The sequence below is a fragment of the Lycorma delicatula genome, chromosome 5 (assembly GCF_047948215.1).
Source record: "Lycorma delicatula isolate Av1 chromosome 5, ASM4794821v1, whole genome shotgun sequence".
Taxonomy (NCBI): Eukaryota; Metazoa; Arthropoda; class Insecta; order Hemiptera; family Fulgoridae; genus Lycorma; species Lycorma delicatula.
Window position 1 is genome coordinate 180,010,561 of NC_134459.1, and position 22,507 is coordinate 180,033,067.

Sequence of the window (22,507 nt, forward strand, 5' to 3'; positions counted from 1 at the left end):
ATTGAACAATTGAAAGCCCTCCATATCAACAAAAAGCCAACAGTTAGTATCTAAACATCTCATAGATAAAAATCACAATCCAAAACCTTCTTATTCTACATATATACAAAAAAAAAGATTTTATCTTAATGAACTCAAACATTACCAAATAACACATACGCACTATAATTACGAAGTTAGTGAACAAACAGTTCAATTGCGTCATGGCTACAGTCAAAATATATGTCTGTCTAGTTAAAGATCTGCTAGCAGTAATATCAGGTGATAGCAATGTGAGAAAAGTATTACACTCACTGAAGATGGTCACAAAAAGGAAAAGTAGGTTATTAAAATTCCTACAGAATAAAATTCATCTATGTTTGTTATTGTAGAAGTTTATAAATAATTTTTATGTATACATAATATACTATATCATATATATCGACTTCACATTAATTAATATAAAAAAATAGAAATCCTACAGCTACACATTTTTTTCCTGCAGTAAGTATATTTTTTGCATAATACTATTGAGGTGTTAAACATTTAACTGCTTAATGTTATTCAGTTTTTAAATGTTTTATATTTGAAGCTTGAAAAGTTTCTATGATGAAAGTTTTATAGTAAAATGTCTATATTACATTAGTTATTTATGGTTTAAATAATAATACAAAACACATTTTTATCTCTATAATGGTGAATGGTTTTACTTGGAAAATACTTTTACAAGCCTTTAAAGATTCACTTTAAGATCTGTTTGTCAAAAATTAATAATCTCTGAAATATCTTCATATTTTACAATAAGTTATATAATTCTACGTATGCAGAAAATATGGGTATTGCAAATATATATATATATATATATATATATATATATATTAAAATTTGAATACCTAGATTTAGTAATTTCCTCTGGGCCTTAATGCTTAATATGCATACTTATGAAAATAGGATGAACTTTTTATGTTGCAATAAATAAATGTTACAAAACAGTTAATATAAATTTCCTTTTATAGCAATTTAATACATATTCAAAAAAATGATAATGTCATGAACGTCAAAACTGCTTCTGTGATAACCTGATTAAATATTAATTAAATTTATTATTTAATCATTAATTTTTATTTGTATAAATAACAGGATGTAAGGTTTGTATACTTACTTATTATATATGAGTATGCCAATGTTACTCTAAATCAGCTGATTTGTAAATTCCTTGTTTTTTCATCTCTTATTTAATTTGCTCTTGGGTAAACAGTGCTTTGGATTAGTTTATTTCTGTAACTTGTATGTATATATTATGTAGTTTACGAGGAAATTTTGTACATAAAACTAATCTGTTGAACATTAGTGCCAATGACTGTTCTCGAGATATCATTAGATATATCTATTTTATACTTTACATTATTAATATAGAAGACGTGCATGTTTCTAGGGACAAACATTGGTCTTCCTACCATTCAAAAAGGACTTGTCTGAATAACACAAACACACACACACACACAAAACCAAGGGTAGAGCTGCTATATGATAAATACATACAGAAACATATTTCTGTTAAAATGAAAAAAAAAATTATGTATCCTTACCTTATTAAATAATTTCATTAACGATAAAATTGTTGCATAATTGAATAAAAACATAAGCACTTACCTTACATGCATTCATACAGATACAAAGATAGTTGATATACATGGAAAATGGAATGTAGGCGTAAAGTATAAACGACAATGAAAAAGAAAATTTTAATTTGTATACAAATTACCTAATTTACAAATGAAACTATAAAATATAAACTGATAAATACAATGTATTCTCGATACTAAATTATCAGATGACATCAAAACTGTTTTGCTATATAGTCCATGAACAAACACAGACATACACACAACTAATTTCTAATGTAACTTATAGCTAACGTTTTAAAATACCATAACCGCCTTTATAGTATTATTTTTAAAGGTAGGTCGCCATATTGAATAAATTTTTTTAACAACATCAGATGCATTAGCTGTAAAAAAATACATTTCAGTTACAAATATGCGATACAAAAATTTAAACAATAAAAATGTATATTAATGTTATCTAAATCCATAAATTACAAAATAAGTAAAATATCAAGTGAAAAATAAGACCGATTATTTAATACTGTAACTAATGGCAATTCAAATGATAATTATGGAATAATGTAGCGTATTATTTTAAGATCTGGTGTCAACATATAATAAGTTGTATATAAATGTGACAAAATTTAACTTATACTTCACAGTTAATCATAACATATTTCAATTTTCAACTGATTTAAGAAGTCTAACTACGGTAACTGTGTGCAAATAATTTCTTACAAATGACATAAGTTGACATGGAAGTCAAAGTCAAAGTTATGAATGTACATTACAGTTGATAAAAAAAAAAAATACTATATTTTAAAAAGCCTTTCTGAGAGTTTTGCTAGTAAAGTTTTTGTTGTATTACCCATATGTGTATTCAATTTCAGATATTCAACATCTATATCTGTTTACTCTGTTATCACGTAGAATAATATAATAGCAGCATGGACTTCAAAAGAAAGTGAAAATTTCACAATAGCTGTTCAAAAAAATATTCAATGGATAATTGTAATCATTTAAATTTAAATATCCAGAAAATTTTTGCATTGTGTTTCTCAGGTAGATGCAACACTACTGAACGTATGAATAGAATTCCCATTAATGATAATAATAGTATCGAGCGATATAAAAAGTACTTCACGACTTTAAAAGGATACAAAAAATTATTGAGACAACTTACACATTTCGTTTAGATCTTATTTCATAGAAAAACATATCAAGTTTTTCACCCGATATTCACCTTGGTTCAATATGGCTTCCATTTGTAACGCTACATACAATCCACCTGAAGTCGATTTCATTCCAGACTGTAGACAGCAAGTTGGGCGTTACCTCTGCAGCAACAGCATTAATTCGAAGTCTTAGCTCAACAAGATTGGCAGGCAAAGACAGTACATATACCTGATCTTTAATGAAACCCTACAAGAAAAAATCTAGCAGGGGTCAGATCTGGGGAGTGAGGTGACCGTGCTACTGGACCTTCACAATCAATCCGCTGACCTGGGAGTTTGATTATCAAGAAAATCTTGGACTTCTAGGTGGTAGTCAGGTAGGGCCCCCATTTTGCTGATAGTAATGGCATCCATTTCAGGGATAGTCTAACTGAAGAATTAGAAAATTTTTAAGCGTGTCCAAATAAAATATACCATTACAGGTTTTGTTTGCTTAGTGCACAAAAAATATTGATCTTAGGGCTACCACAAAGGAGGGTCCCTAGTGTACTCTTTATGAAAATTATGTTGAACTGCAATTGCTGACTGCAAATTGTGAAACCAAAACCACAGCGAGCATATACTGCACCAGTAAATGCATCTATTTTTAACTACACTGATGACAGTGTAGATGGCTAAATACAGTACTAATAAACTATGCGAGTTGACGTTTGATGTGTTTTGTTATGAAATGAGACCTCAATCGAATCTATAAGTTATCTAAATAGGTTTTATATGCTTTTAAAATGGAGAAATCATTTTTTAATCACCTGGTATTTCTGTTGCCCATAAAGGAAAATTTCTCTGTTTCATTAGATAATAAATCCCTTGGGATGATCAAATTAATTTCATTTGCAGTAATATCAAAACATATGATTTGTTTTGAAGTGCCTTGATAAGAAAAGGCCTCTATGCTTCTATTGCTATTTTCAACAAATGCAAAAAATCTTGAAGCAGATTGAAAAATCTTCAAACCAATTTATTTTAAATGTTTCCTTTACAGAAATGTTATTACTCTGTCAATGGATTTTTAAATAATAATAATAACATCAGCATCAGCAACAACAACAAAACCCTAATTTATCTGGAACCCATTCAACCTTTACTATAAATATGTGCTCAAAATAATTCTAATTCTCAATAGTGGCTTCCCTGTAATATGAATTATTTTGTATCAATTTTTTATGTTTAATACATTTACCTTAACATTATTTCATACGTTTGTATTTGTTTAAATAAATAATATGAATAAATAAATTTATTTTTATATCTACAATTTATCTTATAATGACATGAACTACATACTGTTTTATTATGTACCGATCAGAATAAAAGACTTATTTACAGAGTTAATAACAGATGAGTTGCTATTGCAAAATGGCCTGAAGTTATCAGCATAAAATATAATGCATTAAATAAAATGTTTTTTATTTTGAACCTTTTTCTTTCTTTTTCCTGTTTAGCCTCCGGTAACTACCGTTCAGATAATTCTTCAGAGGATGAATGAGGATGATATGTATGAGTGTAAATGAAGTGTAGTCTTGTACACTCTCAGTTCGACCATTCCTGAGATGTGTGGTTAATTGAAACCCAACCACCAAAGAACACCGGTTTCCACGATCTATTATTCAAATCCGTGTAAAAATAACTGGCTTTACTAGGACTTGAACGCTGTAACTCTCGACTTCCAAATCAGCTGATTTGGGAAGACGCGTTAACCACTAGACCAACCCGGTGGGTTTTTTATTTTGAACCTGAAAATAATTATGATACTACATAAATACAGTTCTATCAGCTGAGGAAAGTCAACACTATAGTCATGCTTCATCCACAGTAATTAGTGTATAAATTAATTGTAATTAAATAATTTTTTTTTTCAATTTTATTGAAACTGGAACTTTTCATTAATATTTTTTTACTAAAAAACCTACATTTATAATACAAGTAGTAATTTCTAGCCTTTTCTTATATCTTGTCTTCAAATTCAATTATTAGCCTAAAATTTTTATATAAAATGATCTACACTTTTCCTGTACAACCATCAAAAACTTGAACGTAAAAAAAAATTATAAACCATCAAAATTATGAACTGCTAAAATTTTCTTTTCTTATAAATGAAGTTATTAATAAAGTTAATAAATTCAAAGGACTAAAATATTATATCAATAATATTGTTAATGTCAATTAATATTGTTAATTAATAACCATATACATTAATTAATGTAATAACCATGTGCTGATTGTAATATTTAATTTTAATCTTTTAATATTTAAATCCCTACTATACTAATAACTTTATACATCATTGCTGATGAATCTAAAACTAAAAACTTTACTTTCCAATAACTGTAATAAAATTGAAAGTCGTCTCATTTTATCAAAAATAATTTTCCATTAACTCCAAGATATCATTTCATCATAGAAATTTGTAATCTAAAAACTAAAGAAAAAATATTTCTTTTATACTTTAACTAATATGAGTAGGATTTTTTTGCAGCAAGGGATATTGATCCTTAATTTATTCAAGCACTTGTTCACATACGCACACACTTTCACTTACTAACATAGCAAAGGTGGTCCAACCATATATATTTGAAAAATGTTATGTCTCATAAATATGAGACAGAAATTTAATACCTATCATTTAAATTTTATAAAATACTATTTTCTTTTTAAACGTGCTCCTCATTTTCTAAAAACAAAAAATACAAGCAACTGTGTAATAGGGGATCCAATAAAATCATCTCGTAAATCCTTTCATCAATTTTGATTTTTCCATCCTGTCAATTTGTTAGTTTTCCAGTACATGATCCACAGTTAGGCTTGTATTGGTAAATGTATAGTTTCATGACATATTATAACAATTTCAAGAAAATCTGGCTGTTCCCTAATTTTTGCAGGATGTTACGGTAGATTTTTTGCCATTCTTCTTTTGTTCATATGTAAGCACTAACTGCATCATTTTCACACATACCTTATGTTAAATTTTTCATGAAAGATTTATCTAACCAGATCTTTAAGGAATATTTACCTTATCATTTTGAAGCTAAGACGTGAATATTTTTCATCATTTCATTGTCTTTGTAAATATTTTCTTCAGTTTTTTTGGAATGTTCACATGACCTGGATATTAATTTTTTCAGTATTTTTTTTTTTTTAATGACACTAAATCTCTTAACTATCAGGATAATTTGATAAGCTACCCTTAACAAACAGGAATAGCATGTTATGTATTGTATTTAACACAAAAATTAAAACAAAATTTAATTCTATTTTCACTATAGAATATAAAATCATTTTCTGATAGAATGCCAGTAATAACCCCTTACAAAACAGTTAATGACAGACTTAAAAATTTCACGGTCAAAACTTTCTCCCTGTCTTGTATCTGTTTTGCCATACGTGTAAAATAGAATTCAACATTTCATTACACACTTCTGCTATGTAATACACAGGTGTACATTGATAACAAAAATCAATTAATTTTCAACATTTTCATAATGTAGTTATAAAAATTTAGTAATTACACAAGTGTATGAAGAGATTCATTTTCTGATGAAAGCTAATAGAGAACATTTGCACCATTATTTATTTATTTATTTTTTTTTTGTAAATTATTAATTCAACACAAGCTTTACGCTTTTCCAAGGGGATTTGAAGTAGAAATGTTGAATAAATTTCCTGTGGCAAGTAAAAAATTCCATGCGATTTTCTTTTTCCTGTTTAGCCTCCAGTAATTATCTTTCAGATAACACTTCAGAGGATGAATGAGGAAGATATGTATGAGTGTAAAAGAAGTCTTGTACAGTCTCAGTTCAACTATTCCTGAGATGTGTGGTTAATTGCAACCCAACCACCAAAGAACACCGGTATCCACAATCTAGTATTCAAATCCATGTAAAAATAACTGACTTTACTAGGACTTGAACGCTGGAACTCTTGACTTCCAAATCAGCTGATTTGGGAAGACTCGTTTACCACTAGACCAAGCTGGTGGGTACCATGTGATCTGGATTTTCTGTTCTCACCCTTCACCAAAGAAATTTTCAGTACTGAACCATTTTGATCAGCTCCAGCAACAATCGAGGGTGATTATGTTTTGCATCAACTAAGACTGAATAATAATTTGTTAATATATTTCATCATGTAAATTACATGCACCAAAGATGAGAAAAAACATTAATAACATAAAACAAAGCATAAAAACAAAGTGACAAAAGTATTATAACTTTTGTCTATCACATCTTTTTAAACAAAACATAAAAACAAAATGACAAAAGTATTATAGCTTTTGTCTATCACATCTTTTTATTGTAATGAACTCAAGGCCATTAAGGTAGGAGAAGAGCTTATTGTATTCCTCAGTTGTGATTGGTATTATCAAAGTATACTACCTTACTTACTTACAGCTTCTAAAAATATGCATTACTTTAAAATGATAATCCAGATTGACATTCACTGGATAAAACATACAATTTTATAATAAAAACGGCTTCAGAAACCATCAACAATTCATTTTATAAAACTATCACTGGATCAATAGAATAAGCTATTGTTACCTGTATATGTTTCATTAATTGGATCTGTACTATAAGTGAAAGGCTGTTCAACTTGTTCAAATATGTCTTTTGCTATTACAGTCTGATTGAAATGTATGCCGCTGATTAAAGTTTTCTTCATGTAATTGAAAAACAGTTCCCAACGAGGATAATAATAATGGTGTATTAGACCTGAAAAATTAAAAAAAAAAACTGGTATTGGTAGAATGTGACAGAATAAATTTAAATGTCACAAATCAGATTGTAACATATGCTTTTTTACATAAAATCTAAGAATAGAAATAATAAAATGAATATCATAAATAAATCAGAATGAACTATTTAAATATTCAACCAGGGTGAATGTACAATTTTAAATGTCTTTATATGTTACAGGGAGGAAATCCCTATGGATGAATTAAAGTCTTGGGTTGCGGGAAAAATTGTTAACTACCCTGATGGATAGAATGTTCTTTCTCATTACTGACCTCTTTTTCTTATCCTTGATCTCTTCTTTTCCTTTATTGGTCCTGTGAGTATGGATCTAATGACCCTGTTAGCTTTTCCACAGGAGGATGACAGGGTCTGGTGTTACTGCCTGATGTAGAGCTCTGGTTTGAGTGTATCCCTGGAGTTATCCAGTAAGGGGAACTGCTGAGACTCAAGGACTCTAATTCCTATCTACTATCTGCACCCACAAGAATTAAATAAAATAATATTTTATTTTAAGAAATTTTTTGAACATAACAATTTTTTTTTGAGTTTTGATTCATGTAACTACAGGAATATCAAGAAATTCAGCTTCAAAATATTTTATTCATAAAATATGAGGTGTGTGAGAAACGTAAAGAGATTGGTAACACTGCGAGAGATCTGGCAATGCTGTGTCTACCAGTCTGTGCTAGACCGGTTTGTTCATCTCTTCCACACGCTCAGTACGAGTTTCAACTCTGTTCAGCCAACACATTATTTTTGACAGTGCCATCAGTGAAGTTGTGTTTTATGAAAATGGAGCATTGGAATTTTGAGCAACGTTGTGCAATCAAGTTTTGTGTTAAACTTGAGGAATCCGCGAGTGTGACCTTTGAAAAGTTGAAACAGGCCTATGGGGAACATTGCTTATCATGAGCACAAGTTTTCCGCTGGCACAAATCATTTTTGGAAGGCCGAGAACACGTTGAAAATCAACCTCGCTCAGGGAGCCCTTCAACTTCAAAATCTGATGAGAATGTTGAGCGTGTGAGGGTTCTTGTGAGATCAGACCATCGTTTAACAATAAGGATAATGAGTGAACAGTTAAATTTAAACACTTTCACTGTATATCAAATTTTGACAGACGATTTGGACATACGAAAGATTTGTGCAAAATCGGTGCTGAAAAACCTCACAACAGAACAGAAGGACAATCGAAGAAACGTGTTCGTTGATCTTGAGAGATTGACAATGATCAAGAATTCTTCAATTGTGTAATCACAGGTGATGAATCCTGAATATTTGAGTACGATCCTGAAACAAAGTGGCAAAGCGAAGACTGACACACTCCGTCATCTCCTCGACCGAAAAAATGTCGAATGAGCAAATCAAACATCAAAACCGTGTTGATTTGCTTTTTTGACAGTAGGGGTATCATGCATAAAGAATTTGTTTTTCCAGGACAAACTGTCAACCAAGTGCTTTACAAAGGTGTCCTTGAAAGCCTCAGGAAAAGAGTGATTTGCATGAGACCAAACATTGCAGATAAGTGGATGCTTCATCATGACAATGCCCCATGTCACACAGCCATTTCCATCATGGAAATTTTGACCTCATAACACATTCCTACGGTTCCTCAACTTCCCTATTCACCTGATTTGAGTTTTCCTTTTCCCAAAATTGAAACGTATCTTAAAAGGACGTCATTTTGGAACTCTGGAGAACATTCAAAAGACTAGTTAAAAGCCCTACCGGTTGAAGCCTTCCAGCGCTGTTACCAGGAGTGGGAATGACTCTGCCGGTGTATAGCTGCCCAAGGAAACTACCTTGAAAGGGATAATATTGTTGTTTGAAAAAAATAAAAACCTTGGTAAGTAAAAAGTCAGTCTCATTACTTTTCTTACACACCTCGTACACTTTTCTACTTACCAGCCCACTGCTTATTAGCATAATCCTTAATTTCTCCATTTGGTCCCCACATTGTCACTTGATTACGAGCATTTTTTTCATATAATTCAGATTCCTATGAAGCAGAAAAAATTACGTCAAATAAGAATTCATTCCATTTTAACAAATATTGTGGTTTAAGAAATAATAAAAGATACAGAAATATTCTTTAACTGGTTTAATGCTTCAATTTATTAGCACGCTGTATTATGTTAAGTATAAATATAAATCAAATAAGTAACTTTGCTGCTGATGTTTTACTAATAAGTTGGCACGTAATTAATTTTTAGTTGTTTTTGCAAAATGGTAAGGCAATGATGTTACATGGTATGAATGAGGAGTTTCTTACATACATGTAAAAGATATCACAGTAATATGTTTCCCTAAGACTTACTGAATCAGTTTCCTTTAAATTAATTTCCCCATTTTCTTTAAATGAGAGTCAAAAGGATAACGGAACCTGTCTTTTTAATAGGAAAATAATCAATAAAAATTTTTTTTTTCTTCTATGATCTCTTTTCACACTCACTCTGAACATTTCTATATGAAACGTAACATGTAAGAATCTTTGCAAACACTCAACATACTTAACTGCTGCCAGTCTAATCAGAAACATAATTACTGTTTCCTTCAGTTCTAACAGAATATATTCCACCTGAGAAATTTTCAAACTTCATGAAAGGGTAGAAATCAACAGCGATTAAGTCCAGGTTAAGGTAGAGGTTAAAAGTTTTCTATTTAAGATTTCAAGTACAATACATCTCCCTGACCTTTGTTAAGGAATTGTATTATTTGGCCAGTAATGTAAAGCAGGTTTTATAAGGAAGAATGGTAATGCCAAATGTCAATAATTTTCTTTTGTGATTCTGAACTGCCCACTGTAAATGTTTTTTGCATTTCACATGCGTGTTCGTTTCCTTTTGTCACAAACTTAATAAGCAATGGACCATTTAGGTCCCAGAGGACTGTTATCATGACTCTGGATCAAGTACACTTAAATTTCTTGGGTTTTGATCATGAAAAAAAGATTATGTCATTCCATCGATCGATGTTTGGTTATCAATATAGCATAGTAAACCCGACTTTACCCCTGTGACGTGATTAGAAATTAATTTCCTTCCTTTTTGTATCGGTTGAAAAAAAATTAGTGCAACATTCATTCATTTTCATGGTGTCAAATTTACGACACTGATTCTGACTGATCAATTCATTAACATAATGTAGCAAATTATCTGTAATAACAGATCATGGTAAATTCTTCCTCTCTACATTAAATTTTTAACACCATCATCGGGGATGGTTGATTCATCCATATCATCATAAACTTCTGTAATCTGTCAATGAATTTCAAGTAGTGTATTTTTATAGTAAGCTATGATAACTAATCGCTTCATATTCTGCATAATGTTCTATTTTACTGATAATTTTTAAAAGAATAAAACAACATAAACTTCTGAAGCAATGAAATTCATGAAGAATCACAAACAGGTTACTTTGATTGAGCTGAGCATGCAGAAGTCAAGATCACTGACCTGCATGGTAGTGATACATGAACAGGTGTTACTTTCCGTCAATCCTCATGGTATTTTTTATTTTATTGTACTAGTAGTACAGTTTCTTAGCCATAAAATATTTATATGGGTTTTCGTTACTAAGAATAAGTAGTTTAAAAAAATATATATATATTCTGATAAAAGTTTGCGTAAAAATAAAAATAATTAGTTTATATAATAATGTTCACACATTTTCATTGTTAGCTTGCTATAAATAAAAAAAAGAAGAGAATAACAAGGTAGGTGATAAAAATTAACATTACTGTCTAACAAATACCAAATTAAAAAAATGTGAATTATAATTACAAAAAAAAAGAGAAAGAAGAAAGCCATATATGATCTCTGATAGGGGAAGTGATTCTGTAGTTCAGATATAGCAACAGTGATTCACAAACGTAAATAATATAACATTTTTTACAACCTAACACATACCCATTATCTTTCATAAGGAGTTTAATAATCATTTGTTAAAATTCAAAATTTCTTAAATCTACAGACATATTAAAACCGTATTTATAATTTTAATTTATAATGTTTAGTCATTTTATTTTTCTTACACTACCACATTTGAATAATTATTTCTCAAAAGAATTTTTAGCAATTAAATTTAAATTAGTTTTTTGTATTAATTTATAAATTATCAAATTTATTTTTATTACTTTTATAAACAGACTTGACCTTTAATTTATGACTGGTCAATCTATGAAGCCTTATTATAATAATTTCCATTAAGATTTATAATAACTGGTTTATTTGGAATGCTAATAAGGAAAAGATTATGTGCTGCTGGCTATTTACACCTGTTTGCAATAGTATTATGACATATTGTTTTTATTACTTTGCATTACCCAAAACCTTTCATATGGAAGGTGTAAAAATTGGGTAAACAGAGGTAATGAAGACAGTATGTTGTAATAATACAGTGTACGTAAACACCTATGTAATACCAGTGTATGTAAACAGGTGGACATAAATAAAGATAAAGCATAAATGTACATGCTCTTGCATACCAGCACTGCTTTCATTTTTTATGTATTTTACTTATGCTTCAGAATATGCCTCATTATTTTATAAGTTCAATAGTAGAGATTAAATTTGTTGTTGGTATGCGTTTGCATCATGGAGTATAGCGTGCAATTATTATTATTTTTAAATTATAACTATTATTTGTAACTTTTGTTGAAAAATTACTTGCACAATTAGAATAATTAACATAACTTAATAAGCATGTAGAATTTTTGTAATATAGTAGCAAAAAAAAATGAATCATTTCTTCAAAAAATGTAAAAAAGGTTTAAAAAAAAAATATTAAATTTTCGAACTAAGAAAATCTGTTAAAGTAGTTGAAATAGCCACAAAAAGTAAATTGCCATATTTTACATTAAATACTATTAAAAATGGGACAAATATTTGATAGAATTAAGAATTGCTATATTAATGTTGTTACAAAATAAGAACAAGTGAAATTTGTTATACTGGAAATAAAATTTTATTAGTTTCCTTCTGTAAAAGTGCTACCTATATTTCATACGTTGAAATAGCAGTTAGGTAAAACTGAAGAAGCCTGTTTTTGTTTGAAAAGTATTGATTGGTTAATTTAAAAGAAAGCAAAGTACTGTTTTGTAAATCTGGATGACAGTAGAATACCAGATGAAACTGTAAATGTAGATGCTTTCACTACAAAAAAAATACGAGGTATATCTCTGAAGTAAAGACAGCTGGGAAATTTCTCTCCTTAAGGTTGGCAAATCTGTGTCATTCACGGCCACGCTAGTAATGTACACACGGCATTGTTATGTGCTAAGTTGTCGCGTAGTAGTATTTTTGATTACATGTTTGTTACTATGTTACAAAATAAACAGGAAAATCGATGTTGCTGCCGACTGTGAAATATGTGGAATCATACTTTTTTAAACCATCAAAACATTAAGCCGGCTGAAATTCATAGGCAGTTGTTTGCTGTATACAGTGATAATGTAATGAATGAAAGAAATATCTGAAAATGATGTGAAAGGTTTAGAAATAACAGAATTAATGTGCACGATGAAGAACATTTGGGGAGGCTCTTGGTAATCACCAAGGACTTGTTGAAACGCGTCGATGATGAAAAGATCTTCGCTCAACGATTTCTGATCTGGCCCTTCTTTTTCCTGATGTTTCAAGAGCTGTTATTGGTCGCATTGTTCATGACCATTTAGACTTCAAAAAGGTTTGTGCACATTGGGTGCCACACATCTTAATGGAATGTCACATAAAAATTTGAATGAACTTTGAAATTTTTGATGTGCTACATAGAAAAAGCTATGAGTTCCTTAATTCAATTGTTACCGACGATGAAACATAGATTTTATATTACACGCCAGAGAGAAAACAGCAGTCAAGTGAATGGCGTCATTGTCAATCACCAAACAGACCGATGAAGATCAAGCCACAGCCATTTAGACGCAAACTGATGGCCACAGTCTTTTGGGATCAGTTTGGCATACTGCTGATTGATTTCATGCCATGTGGAATGACTATAAATGCAGAAACCTACTGCGAAACTCTACCTAAGTTATGGCATGTCATTCAAAATCGGTGACGTGGGCGGCTGACCAACTGCATCGTCCTGCTGCACATGTTGTGGAATTTACTGTGAACATTTGGATGGGAAATTTACGATCATTCACCATATAGTCTGGACAGCTCCTTCTGATTACCATTTGTTTGGGAAATAAAAAGAATTTTCGGGTGATAAGCAATTCGTGGGTGACGATGAACTTAAAAATGCTGTTAATCAGTGCCTAAATGGAGTGGCAGCAGAAGAATATGACGAGGGTATATTGAAGCCGGTGTATTATTACGATTAATGTCTTTAATTCATGTGGTGATTATAGAGAGAAGTAGTACAAGGTATGTATTTTAAGAGAAATAAAAAATATTTATAAAGTTTTCAGAATAATTTTTTTTACAATGAAACAGTCTTTACTTTAGAGATAACCTCTTGTATATACTAACATAAAACCAAAAGCACTGGAGGAAAGGTTTAAACTCATTTGATAATAAATGTTAATGCTAAATGTCTCTACTTTCAACTTATGCCATTGTAGATGTGTACAGAAAAACAAGGAAATGGCCTACCTATTTTCGGTGCTGTGAAAGATGATGTAGAATCCTCTACCCAAAGTCAAGTCTGCAACAACAGGGTTGTACTGTGTTAAGGGAACAATTTACTTCTACCTGATTAATGATCACTCACCAAAACACAATTCAATGATTAGCAGAGATCCACACTATTTTCACAATTATTTGTAATTAATGGTAAATATATTTTTCTACTTTTATAACTGTTTTTCACGCATAATATTGTCACAGAACATTGTAAAACATGCATATTTAAGAAATCCATTTTTCAAACGTTTTTATTTCATACTCCACTCGATAGGTTTCAACAATTTTGAATATTCAGTTCATAGAAAATGGCATTCATAGTGAGCCTTTGTTTCTTGTAATATGATTACACATCCAATATTATTACAAAATCATTTGTAATGATTCATTTGATAAATTCAACACAGCGTTTCTGCAGTCACAGGGCACAAACAAATATGTATAGCAACTAATCTTAATTGCTGAAAAAAGAAAAACCTAACAGAAAATGTAGATTATAATAATATAAAAAAAGGACTGTCAGATCATTGTTTGGAGTCCATATCTATGAATCATCTAGACTGATATTTAGAAAACTGAAAATGTTAAATTAACTGTGTTTTATATTAGGAATTACAAAATTTGCTTAACAAAATAGTCACTCTTAAAAAAAAATAACAATGTCCACCTTTATCAAACCAGATAAAAATTTTGCATACAAGAGTGACATTATACTTCCACTGCCATTTTTAATAAATTTCTAAATCATTTAAACAATCTTCCAGCCAATTTATTCAATATAAAATTAAAAAATTTTCATTTTACAGAATTTTCATTTTATTTTATTAATGATTTTTTTAAGCAGTACTAATTAAAAAATTTAAAAACAAAAAATCTTGAATTTTTTTCCATCTTTATTCAACATGTACGTAAATTATTCAAATCATTTTCATTAACGCTTTCTGAATTGTGATTTATTTTATAGTTAATTTTTATATTTAAAATCTTCATGCAAAAACCTTACTGCAATTTTATGCGCTTGTATTTTAAATAATTTATTTGTACTTTTACCACATCATTTTTTATTTTACAATTAATTGTGCATTTTAATGTGCTGTTTTGCCAAAAACGTTTCCAGGGAGTCCCTCAAGCCACTCAAGCAAATGCTGTAGCAGTTTTTTTTTACGTGTGGTGTAGCATATCTATACATTTCTGATGTGTTCTATGTAATGTATTTATTATGCGCCGGTCAGAATAAAAGATTTATTTATTTATTTTTTCAGAATTATTTCATTTTCTCTTTAGCAATAAAAACTAGTTTTATTACATTTATAATACAATAGAATAAGATTATGTTGATATCACATTTGGCAGTAAACATGTTAATTTGCAGTTGATATAAAATATCTACAACAATAATCTATCACTTGGTAATAATATTTTTACAAATCTGTACTGTTTAATTTGAATTCTAGTTCATCTTTGTTGTTGATAAATTTCACATTAACTGATTCAGTGAATATATATGACCTTGCACCATTTTCAAAAATCTTCCAAATTTTCTTCAATTTCCAGCCACTGAACAATAAATTTATAAACTATATAGATCAGAAATTTTTCATAATTGAAATTAGAACACTTCTCAATTTAGTTTAGCAATTCAAACTTTGTTAGATTAATAAATGGTGTTCTCAGAGCCACTTACAAATATACTTCCTTTCGTAGTATACCTTGGTTTAGCCCCTTTTTATGTATTATGACAACACTTTTTCTCTAATTCTGTTTAGTGTGATAAATATATCAGAAACCAAATGAAAATAAACTTACAGAAATAAGTCAGAACACTTTAAAAATGCGTACAAATAAAAATTAATATTACATGAACAACACAATACAGAATGACAATACAAAAAGTTCATTTCACGCTTGCAATATCGATTCAGCAGCAATTTGAAAATCACAATTAAAACAAAAATTAAGTATAAAATATATGAATATACAAACAGATGTTGTTGTTGCGATAGATTTTGCTGACTCAATCCACGGTTTAAGTAGAAATCCTTCATTTGAAGAAAGAAGTTCCTCCATACTTTTTAGTAATGATAAAAATGTCTGACATTCTTCCCTGTAAGATAAAACAGATTGTATACAGAAGTATTCCATTTCATCCTTAAAACATAAAATTATCAATTAATTGAACCAATATATCTGGCTGTACTGAATAAAGACACTTTGAATGACAAAGACATTTATACTCAATAACTTACAAATTAAATAATAAATGTCCACACTCAAAATAGTATTAAAATCAAAATGTACTGCACTAATGTATTATGTTTGTAATGTATTATACGTACATACAAAGAAATCAAAGTAACTTGTAATAATCCATGAAAATATGCAGTACAATCTATAAACTAGTTTGCTAATCTTCAAACTGATGAACTGTCGATTTGTGATCGACAGTTCAAACTGAATCGTGACTAACGATTTACTTTCAAATTAAGCAAAAATTTTTTCTTTTAGAGCTAACTGTGCTTTTGGAGATCTGCATAATTAGCTCTGAAAAAAATTTTCTGGAAGAAAAATTATACATAATCTGAAAGCAATTCTAAATAATTTTTTTAATAATTACTATTTTTGTGTTAAAATTACTTATACAAAAAGGAAATAGTATGATGAGGGACTAATATTGCTTTTTCCATTAATTTATAAACATTATGATAAACACCGAGTAATATTCTAATTAAAATTTGCTAGAAGATGGTTAATTCAACTCAAAATACAATTTTACAAAAAGAAGCCACAACACTGACAAAATAACTGTTATGCTGTTAACATATGAAGACCAGAGGCATCCTCCTGTTGTATAATTATCCCAACAAATACTGCAATAAAAAGATTACAATACTCCATTTGAATTCAACCACTTTTGAGAGTAAATTTAATGGAACAGGAAAAATTGGCAACAACAGGAAAAATTTCAATAATAATAGATTATTATTATTAATAATTTCAAAAGATTATTAATCATAATAATAATAAATTATTATTATTAATAATCCCAAAAGACTATTAATCTTAGCAATGGTATATTATTAATAATTTATCAATTTCATCATCATATATATATATCTGTTGATCAGCATGATGTAATCAAACATCTTTTAATACAAATGTTGAAAAATATTAAAAATTACTTGCTTTCTAAAGTTGTGAATTGTGTTTCCAAAATTATCTTTTTGGCTATTTACACATCTATCATAAAGAAAAATATTTTTATTTGTTAAAAAAATATATCATATATTAGGCTGTATAAATTTATATATTCAAGAATGATAACAAAACTTACAAACATTCTTTGACATTTTTATTCATAAAATTGTGAATGATTTTCAGATAAGATTCATCAAGCAATAACTGCAGCGACTGTCGAGATAAATCAACAATATCATATAGCATAGTGTATGGCATATTCTCATTTTTTGGCCACATTTCCAGGGTTTTAATGCATTCATCCCAGGCAAACATCACATCGTTTGCGTCATACCATAACTGAAAATGCAAATTTATATGTAATTATATACTTATCATGTAAAATTAAATTCAGTAATAACATTTTTAAAGAAAATGAAATAAGAGATGTAAAAGTTTGAAAATATCAGTTTACCAGAATTAAGATCGGTCAAGTTTTCAAACTGTTAAATTATTTACCTCGTATCTCATAAAGATATGAGATACCCTCGTATCTCATAAAGATATGAGATACCCTCGTATCTCATAAAGATATGAGATACCCTCGTATCTCATAAAGATATGAGATACCCTCGTATCTCATAAAGATACGAGGGTATCTCATAAAGATACGTGAGATACGTGTTTAAAGGTAGAAAAATAAAATGAATAACAGATGGTAAAAAGATTTAACAAATTTTATTTGAAACTGAAGCTATTGTATGCATTTTATGATTAATAAATTACTGCTATTATTTTTTTAACAATAAAATAAAGCACTCAAATACTCACAACTATCCAAATTATAAAAATATATCCTCTCATTAATATTATATTTGTAAGCAGTATTATTACTATTATTAGTGAAAAAATTAATAATAATATTTCTATTATAACTGACATTAATTCTTTCATCAATATAATAAATCAGTTAAGAAAATAAAAAGAATTTTATATATAAACAATTATTAAAACATCAAACAAAAAAGTTATTTTGTTTTTTATTCAAATATTACCTAGTTAACAAATGAGTATTGTATGAAAAGTATTGGATATAAACACCCTGTAACTTCTGATGTGTGCTTGCTTTGGGGGGGGGGGGGCTGGATCTTTCAGGGAAAGATCCAAATAAGTATCCAGAGTAGTAATATTGATTTCTACCCATAGATTTGGCGTGTATGATATATCTGAGTGGCAAATACTTGCCTAATGCAGTTACACCAGTTGCTAAAAATAAATACCCGCTACTTAATTAGAAATATCCAGCAGTAAGGGACAAATACCCAGACTCTGTGATAAGCAGGGGGAAAAACATCCCTCGACACACCTGTAATCCGATCTGACCTAACACAATATGAATCTACCAGGACACAATTACATCAGACCAGGCAAGCCTGGTCCTACATAATTCATGCAGTCCGTTGTCCATAGACAATGGATGATCAGATTGAGCTTGAACATGATCTTACATATCAGAGAGCTATGGCCCACCATCAAATACACTCAGAGCTAAACAAGCTAACTGTGATTTTTCTGGAGATTTCTACTGGACTGGGTATTGACATAGTCTCATTGAGGCAGCACATCTGTCAGCTAAATACTCAGTCGAGTCAGCTGCTGGAGTACTACATCATAGAATGTCAAGAAGCCACACTGCAGATATGAAATTAGGTAATAAGACTCCTGTGAAAGTAATAAGATGGAGAGTAAGACTGAAATGCCAAGGGACTGCAATGGTACTCTATATCACAATTCAGACAGACAAACTGGTGTTTAACCGTCAACAGATTTCTATAGACCTGTAGATACTGATTTAAACAAATATATGGGAAGGTGCAATAGATAATTTAGCAGCTCTTCTGAGGGTACTGGTGTATAAGCAATAAGATCAGTTTGTTAACATGCCTCTGACATATATTCCTGCAGATACTGTTTCTTGGTATTTGTCACCTGTTCAATCTAAGAACCTTCCATCTACCCTTTGTTGCTTGCATTGCACAAATAATAAACTAAATGGTGAACAGTTCTTATCAGTAGCAGCAGGGTATGGAATAACCCACCGGATCGGTCTAATGGTGAACTCGTCATTGCAAATCTGGCTGATTTTGAAGTTGATAGTTCTAAGGTTCAAATCCTAGTAAAGGTTTCATATGTAATAGTATTTAGTATTAAATCAGTATCCGTGATTTAATACTAAATCACGGATACTGGTGTTTTTTGTGATAGAGTTGAAACCTGGATCACAGATATACTATTCAGATATTCCACGTTCCTTTGGAAATCAATTACCACTAAATCAGTATTATGTACAGCATTATAACAATGAGACAGGGAAAGAGACATTACTGAAATAATGCTTTCATTATTTTAGTAATGAAATATATTCAAATTATGGAACAAAGACAATAACTCCATATACAACGTAGTAAAAAACAACCATTATGGTCATCAACTTCAGTACAGATCAAAACCCAGTACCACTTCTGTTCCAGTTAGCAGGATTCGGGACAGGACTATGGAAAAAAAAGACGGAATAGCTAATAACCAAATACTGATTTTATTTAAAGAATTAGACTATCATGGGTGTATCTTGGATAAAAGATGAAATTATAATAGAAATGTTTAATGTAAAAAGACAGACTGATACAGGGAGGCACAACCAATCATATATTACATAGATTTTGAAAGTGGTCAAAATTTAGTATTAGGAAAATATGATAGATTACCATTAAGATTAACTGTAAAAAAGAAGAAACTGGTTCTACATACCGCTTAACAGAGAATTATTTATTTGGAGAAGAAATATAGTAATGAAACAAGAAATAGAACAAAAGAATGGAAAAGAAATGGGAATGGAAAAAAAACAATCCGTTTCCCAGCTATAGGACATGGTTATTCTTATAAGCCCGCTGATATAAATATTTATAATGTATTAATACCAGAAGCTACAGCTACGGTAGCAAGTGGTATGAATAAAAATTGTGCAAAAATTAACTCAGAAAATGGTGCAAATGGTAAAATAGATACATTTAATAGTGTAGTTAGAAACAGAAGTAGTCATCCTGATATAGTTACAGGACAACCCAAAGTACCAGACGAAACAGGGTATACAAAATTCATAAATAAAATTAGAATAAGTACATTATTACATTTAATACACCACTTAAAGCCGGACTCCCGTAACTTAGAAACAAAAGAGACACCAAGAAAAATATTTAATTTACCAAAAATATAAAAATCAGATGATATAATTACATATATATTATGTGTACCATATAAAGCAGATGCAGATAAATTTCTAATATATATGACAATTACTATAAACCTTTGTTATAAGCAATGGTTTGGTTATAACTGTAATACAGTTCTGTCTAAAACACATAAATGAACCAAAAAAAGAAATTATGAGAGGAGAATTATATAGGAAGAGGATTATAATAAAAATATTAAAAAAATGATTAATAAATATATTTTTTAAAAAATACCACTGACAATAAGCAACTTTAAAAACAATACCCCAACACCTGTACCTAAGGAAAACAGCCATCGGCATATCCCACACGTGCTATACACATGGTTTCACCAACATTATCTGCTTAACTCCGTTAAAATAAATAGAGCTGCAAAAACAAGCAAATGCCAGTACGATGACCAACAACCAAGTAATGGACTGCATGTTATATACAACTGTGAACATGGAGAAATTGTCTGTAATTGTATATACTGTGGCAATAACGATGAACAGCATATTGGATGGTTTACTCCATTAAGCGATTTCAAGAAATAAGCAATAGAAACCTACAAAAAAACCAGGAAATCATACAACTGGTGGGAAGATCAACTGTATACAAAATTTAAAGAAGACATTGAATAACAAGACAAGAACTGAAGAAGAACAACAGTTTGTTTCAAAGGATGTCAGACTTCCGGGAGCTTAACAAACCACGGGCATGACTGAACCAAATAGAAGAAAAAGAAAACTAACCATCAATCACCAACAAGAACAGGACAAAGATCTTTACTGCAGCAAGAAGATATGCAATTCTTCTGAAACTGAAACAAAATGAACGACCATTGAATTGAACAAATAAAAGATAACTGAGTTGCTACAGTCATCGATTCACATCTGCTGTGGAAACTAGATTCCGTTTTCCCATTGTTGGTGGAGAGGAACGGGCAAGTTGTCTGCTTGATGCTTGCCAATACCAGTTTGCAGATTACACGAAAAACATCACAAATATAATTTTGACATTAATATTTTATAATAATTATAATGTATACAGCCTTATATTATGCCGAGGTGCCTTAGTTGTTCATTGAACTTCATGGCTGCAATGTCTCTTCTAATTTCCAGTGGGTCTACACCAGTTTGCAGTTCCATTGCACCTATTGGATTGGTCCTGGTTAAGGATCGCAGAGCTTGAGTTTGGATTTTATTTAGTTTTCCCAAGTTGGTGCTAGATGATGCTGAGATAAGCTTACTTCCATACTCCAAGTCTGACGTAAGTTGTGTAAGTTTGAGTTAGAACACTTTTGGTGGCTCCCCATTTGGTTCCAACTAATCGCTTTAGCAAGCCAAGCTGCTTGCTTCCGTTGTACACTAACTGGTCAACATGTTTTTGTCCACTTAAGCTTCCTATCATACTCCTAAGTATGTAGCTGCTTTTGTTTCCTTTAAGGATCTCCTATTATTTACTAAAAACAGCTATTCAAATTTCTTAGTAGACAGGGTGAAAAGTTGAAATTCCGATTTATCAGTGTTAACTATTAGCTCGTTCTCAAAAACCCATTTGGATAATCTTACCAGGGCTTGATTTAATGCTGATTCCAGATCTTCTATGTTACTACTAGTAGCCCAGATTATCACATTGTCAGCATAGAGTAGAGTTTGAATGCCAGGGATAGACTGAACCGCTGTGAGTATATCGTTAATCATTAGGTTAATCAAAGTTGGACTGATTACTGAGCTTTGTGGTAATCCCTGCTTTGTCTGTTTAAAGGATGACACAGCCTCATTATATTCTACTGTTATGTAACTTTGATCTAGGAAGGAGCGGCTTGCTTTATACATATTTCCCTAAATTCCAAGGGGCTGCAACTTGCTAAGAAGTCTT

At 30.2% G+C, this 22,507-nt stretch overlaps 1 protein-coding gene across 1 annotated transcript in view; it reads right to left on the reverse strand.

The window, feature by feature from the left end:
• Window positions 1-1,710: 1,710 nt before the first annotated feature.
• The window catches only part of Naglu (N-acetyl-alpha-glucosaminidase), a 104,594-nt gene continuing 83,797 nt past the window's right edge, over window positions 1,711-22,507 (reverse strand). Inside the window, exons 14-18 of the mRNA XM_075367675.1 lie at window positions 17,512-17,714; window positions 16,164-16,284; window positions 9,460-9,553; window positions 7,360-7,530; window positions 1,711-1,990 (exon numbers count right to left, since the gene is read on the reverse strand). Of these exons, the coding sequence (XP_075223790.1) occupies window positions 1,902-1,990; window positions 7,360-7,530; window positions 9,460-9,553; window positions 16,164-16,284; window positions 17,512-17,714 (678 nt within the window). The 3' untranslated portion in view covers window positions 1,711-1,901. The remainder of the gene's footprint in view (window positions 1,991-7,359; window positions 7,531-9,459; window positions 9,554-16,163; window positions 16,285-17,511; window positions 17,715-22,507) is intronic.